This window comes from Entelurus aequoreus, linkage group LG02 (assembly GCF_033978785.1).
Source record: "Entelurus aequoreus isolate RoL-2023_Sb linkage group LG02, RoL_Eaeq_v1.1, whole genome shotgun sequence".
Lineage (NCBI taxonomy): Eukaryota > Metazoa > Chordata > Actinopteri > Syngnathiformes > Syngnathidae > Entelurus > Entelurus aequoreus.
The window spans coordinates 85,318,997-85,323,996 of NC_084732.1; the positions used below are offsets into that span (position 1 = coordinate 85,318,997).

The window sequence follows — 5,000 nt, forward strand, 5'->3', positions numbered from 1 at the left end:
CCTGCATTATCCTTTCCATCCTTACCCTTTCCATCATTTGAAACTAAGCTACTGTGTGGAACAATTTCCCTTGTGGATCAATAAAGTTTGTCTAAGTCTAAGTCTAAATTTATTTAATCACTATTTGAGCTCCTTTGACAAAAAAAAATAAAACAATAAAAAATCTGGTGTTTTGGCAACATTCATATTAGTTATTACGAGTGTGAATCTTCGGACACCGAACGATTCCATTTTGATTCCGATACCCGGGGGGGGTGACGATTCGATTCAACACGATTCTGGATTCAAACCGGTTCTCGCCATGTAATATATGATATTACGTCTGCTTTGAACAGTTTAAGAACATATCATTTAATCCTTTTTTTGTGTGCGGTGTCTTGTTGGGAGGACCTCCGATCTAGGCATTTTCTGTCATTCCCATAAACCTGGACGTACAATTTAAGTACCTGTTTATATTTTTTGAGTAAATGGTTGCTGTTTATTGTTTCCATGGAACAAACAGATCACGGTCTACCATGTCAATCGACTGATTCTGATATTCGATTTTGTGCTAATTTCTCATCAACTACGTCTGCTTTGAACAGTTTAAGAACATATCATTCAATCCTTTTTTTGTGTGTGCGGCGTCTTGTTGGGAGGACCTCCGATCTAGGCATTTCCTGTCATTCCCATAAACCTGGACATACAATTTAAGTACCTATTTATATTGTTTTAGTTAATGGTTGCTGTTTATTGTTTCCATGGTACAAACAGACCACGGTCCACCAAGTCAATTTGACTGATTCGGATATTCGATTTTGTGCTAATTTCTCATCAACTATGTCTGCTTTGAACAGTTTAAGAACATATCATTTAATCCTTTTTTTGTGTGCGTCTTGTTGGGAGGACCTCTGATCTAGGCATTTTCTGTCGTTCCCATAAACCTGGACGTACAATTTAAGTACCTGTTTATATTTTGTGAGTTAATGGTTACTGTTTATTGTTTCCATGGAACAAACAGACCACGGTCTGCCAAGTCAATCGACTGATTCTGATATTCGATTTTGTGCTAATTTCTCATCTGCTTTGAACAGTTTAAGAACATATCATTTAATCCTTTTTTTGTGTGTGCGTCTTGTTGGGAGGACCTCCGATCTAGGCATTTTCTGCCGTTCCCTTAGACCTGGACGTACAATTTAAGTACCGTATTTTTCGGAGTATAAGTCGCTCCGGAGTATAAATCGCACCGGCCGAATATGCATAATAAAGAAAGAAAAAAACATATATAAGTCGCACTGGAGTATAAGTCGCATTTTTTGGGGAAATGTATTTGATAAAACCCAACAGCAAGAATAGACATTTGAAAGGCAATTCAAAATAAATAAAGAATAGTGAACAACAGGCTGAATAAGTTTACGCCATATGAGGCATAAATAACCAACTGAGAACGTGCCTGGTATGTTAACGTAACATATCATGGTAAGAGTCATTCAAATAACTATAACATATAGAACATGCTATACGTTTACCAAACAATCTGTCACTCCTAATCGCTAAATCCCATGAAATCTTATACGTCTAGTCTCTTACTTGAATGAGCGAAATAATATTATTTGATATTTTACGGTAATGTGTTAATAATTTCACACATAAGTCGCTCCTGAGTATAAGTCTCACCCCCGGCCAAACTATGAAAAAAACTGCGACTTATAGTCCGAAAAATACGGTACCTTTTTATATTTTTTTAGTCAATGGTTACTGTTTATTGTTTCCATGGAACAAACAGACCACGGTCTACCAAGTCAATCGACTGATTCTGATAATCGATTTTGTACTAATTTCTCATCAACTACGTCTGCTTTGAACAGTTCAAGAACATATCATTTAATCCTTTTTTTTGTGTGCGTCTTGTTGGCAGGACCTCGGATCTAGGCATTTTCTGTCGTTCCCATAAACCTGGACGTACAATTTAAGTACCTGTTTATATTTTTTTGAGTTAATGGTTACTGTTTATTGTTTCCATGGTACAAACAGAACACGGTCCACCAAGTCAATTTGATTGATTCTGATGTTCGATTTTGTGCTAATTTCTCATCAACTATGTCTGCTTTGAACAGTTGAAGAAAATATCATTTAATCCTTTTTTTGTGTGCGGCGTCTTGTTGGGAGGACCTCCGATCTAGGCATTTTCTGTCGTTCCCATAAACCTGGACGTACAATTTAAGTACTTGTTTATATTTTTTTGAGTTAATGGCTGCTGTTTATTGTTTCCATGGTACAAACAGACCACGGTCCACCAAGTCAATTTGACTGATTGTGATATTCGATTTTGTGCTGATTTCTCATCAACTACGCCTGCTTTGAACAGTTTAAGAACATATCATTTAATCCTTTTTTTTTGTGTGCGTCTTGTTGGGAGGACCTCTGATCTAGGCATTATCTGTCGTTCCCATAAACCTGGACGCACAATTTAAGTACCTGTTCATATTTTTTTAGTTAATGGTCTACCAAGTCAATCGACTGATTCTGATATTCGATTTTGTGCTAATTTCTCATCAACTACGTCTGCTTTGAACAGTTTAAGAACATATAATTGAATCCTTTTTTTGTGTGTGCGTCTTGTTGGGAGGACCTCCGATCTAGGCATTTTCTGTCGTTCCCCTAAACCCGGACGTACAATCCGAAACATAATTCACAGTCTACGGACGACACGGAAACGGGCGACTTACTCTGCTGTGAAGGGTCGAGGTCAGGCTGAGGTAATCCACAGTTTCTAGAACTCAATCCTCGTTATCTGCGTCGACAGCATGCAAAAACCGTTCCGGGTGCACTACTGTCAGGAAGGAGAGGCTCGAGAACCCATCAAAACATGAAGATTCAACTTTCCCCTTCCAGCTTGGAATCTCGTCTGATGGGGGGGTAAAAACAACAAAAAAAAAAGGTCAACCACGGAGATGATGATGTCTTTGGTTTTTTTTTTTTTTTATCACAACTCGCCCCGTCCGTAGAAATCCACTGTCTCAGTCATGATCAACTGTAAATCTCCCGGTGAGTCCCAATAATAATAAAAAAAATGAATAAAAAAACAGTATTAAAAGATGCGGATCCTGCAAGGGTGCGTCTGGCGACTTTCTTTAGTTCAGCTTGCAGGAATTAAGGATAGGGAAGAGAAGGGGGTAGGGAGGGGGAGGGCAGAATCCAAACACGTCCGACTGGGATAATTCCTTCTTTTTTTTCAATGGTATTGAGTTTTTATATGTATTAATAAAAAATAAAAAAAATTAAAAAAAATAGGCGTCCTTCCTCTCCTTCTTGTCAGGCTTTGTTGCCAGCGGCGCGACTTCTTCTCCAAGCGTTCATGTTGTCTTCGGTGCTGAAATCTAGACTTGTTTTTTTTGTTGTTGTTGTTGTCCTGGCTGATAAATTGAGCTGGCGAGCCCACAGTGCGCACTAACCGCGGCTCTCTCTCTCGCCTCCTCCGCCTCGCTCTCTCACTCTCTCTCTGTCCCCTCTGGAGCCTTCTGTCTGCGTTTAAACACCATCTGGAGCTCTCTCTCCCCCCTCTCTCTCTCTCTCACTCTCTATCTCTCCCGCTCTTTCTCTCTCTCTCTCTCTCTCTCCCTCACTCGCTCTCTCTCTCTCCTAAAATAACATCAAGACATAAAGGCGACGCAATACTTGCCTAATGCAACTTACATGTGCTGTAAAAATTATTTTTTTTTAAATACAAAGATTAATCACGCCTCAGCTGTATATAATATATATATATACTTTTTTTTTTTTTAAATCACATTGTGCATTGCGTCCTTTGTAAGTATTGACCACAGGAGCAGTACCGGCATCCGCCGGTGAGCGCCGCTGTTTCCTCACACCCAGACGCACAAAGGAGCATCTTCCTGGGGGGGCGGTATAAGTGGACGTGGAGGGTTCCAGGTTCGATCCCCCGCATTCTAGTCGCTACCGTTGTGCTAGAAAAATCTGCAGACTCCTCCCAACCCCCCCCCCCCCTCCCCCCTCAAACCACCAAAGACTGTTTTCACTGCCGGACTCTTCTAGAAAGAGGTTCCACAGCCCCTGTAAACAGCTTCTTCCCTCAGGCCGGCTCTTTAGCGCCGCCCTGGTGGCTCTCTGGAGCTTTTTCAAAAAGTATGAAAAAATGGAAAAAGATGAGGGGGGGGAAAAAAACATATTTTTTGTTTTAATATGGTTTCTGTAGGACAGGGGTGTCCAAAGTGCGGCCCGGGGGGCCATTTGCGGCCCGCAGCTAATAGTTTACCGCAGTGGTTCTCAACCTTTTTTCAGTGATGCACCCCCTGTGAAAATTGTTTTAATTCAAGTACCCCCTAATCAGAGCAAAGCACTTTTTGCTTGAAAAAAAAGAGATAAAGAAGTAAAATACAGCACTATGTCATCAGTTTCTGATTGATTAAAGGCCTACTGAAAGCCACTACTACCGACCACGCAGTCTGATAGTTTATATATCAATGATGAAATCTTAACATTGCAACACATGCCAATACGGCCGGGTTAACTTATAAAGTGACGTTTAAAACTTCCCGGGAAATATCCGGCTGAAACATCGCGGTATGATGACGTATGCGCGTGACGAAGTCCGAGTAACGGAAGTTATGGTACCCCGTAGAATCCTATACAAAAAGCTCTGTTTTCATTTCATAATTCCACAGTATTCTGGACATCTTTTGCAATTTTTTTAATGAACAATATGCAGTTTAAGCTAGGTGCTATCACGTTAGCTCTTAGCTAAAGTATTTCGCCGATGCATTGTTGTGGAGACAAAAGGCACTGAATGTCCATTTCGCGTTCTCGACTCTCATTTTCAAGAGGATATAGTATCCGAGGTGGTTTAAAATACAAATCTGTGATCTACAATAGAAAAAGGAGAGTGTGGAATCCAATGAGCCAGCTTGTACCAAAGTTACGGTCAGAGCGAAAAAAGATACGTCCATCGCTGCCTCTCAAGTCATTCACTGTAATGTTCCTCATCTACGAATCTTTCATCC

The 5,000-nt window shown here is 40.4% G+C and overlaps 1 protein-coding gene across 5 annotated transcripts in view; it reads right to left on the reverse strand.

Moving 5' to 3' along the window:
* The window catches only part of cbfa2t3 (CBFA2/RUNX1 partner transcriptional co-repressor 3), a 168,013-nt gene that overhangs the window by 123,472 nt on the left and 39,541 nt on the right, over positions 1-5,000 (reverse strand). Inside the window, exon 2 of one of the 5 annotated variants that reach the window (XM_062033693.1) lies at positions 2,709-2,887. The exons of 3 other annotated variants lie outside the window; for them this stretch is intronic. Coding sequence is in view for 1 of the 2 variants with exons in the window: in XM_062033694.1 (XP_061889678.1) it covers position 2,709 (1 nt within the window). In the remaining variant the exon portion in view is untranslated. Of the gene's footprint in view, positions 1-2,708; positions 3,567-5,000 lie in introns of those variants that run through there. One more of the 5 variants, XM_062033694.1, reaches the window with a different exon arrangement.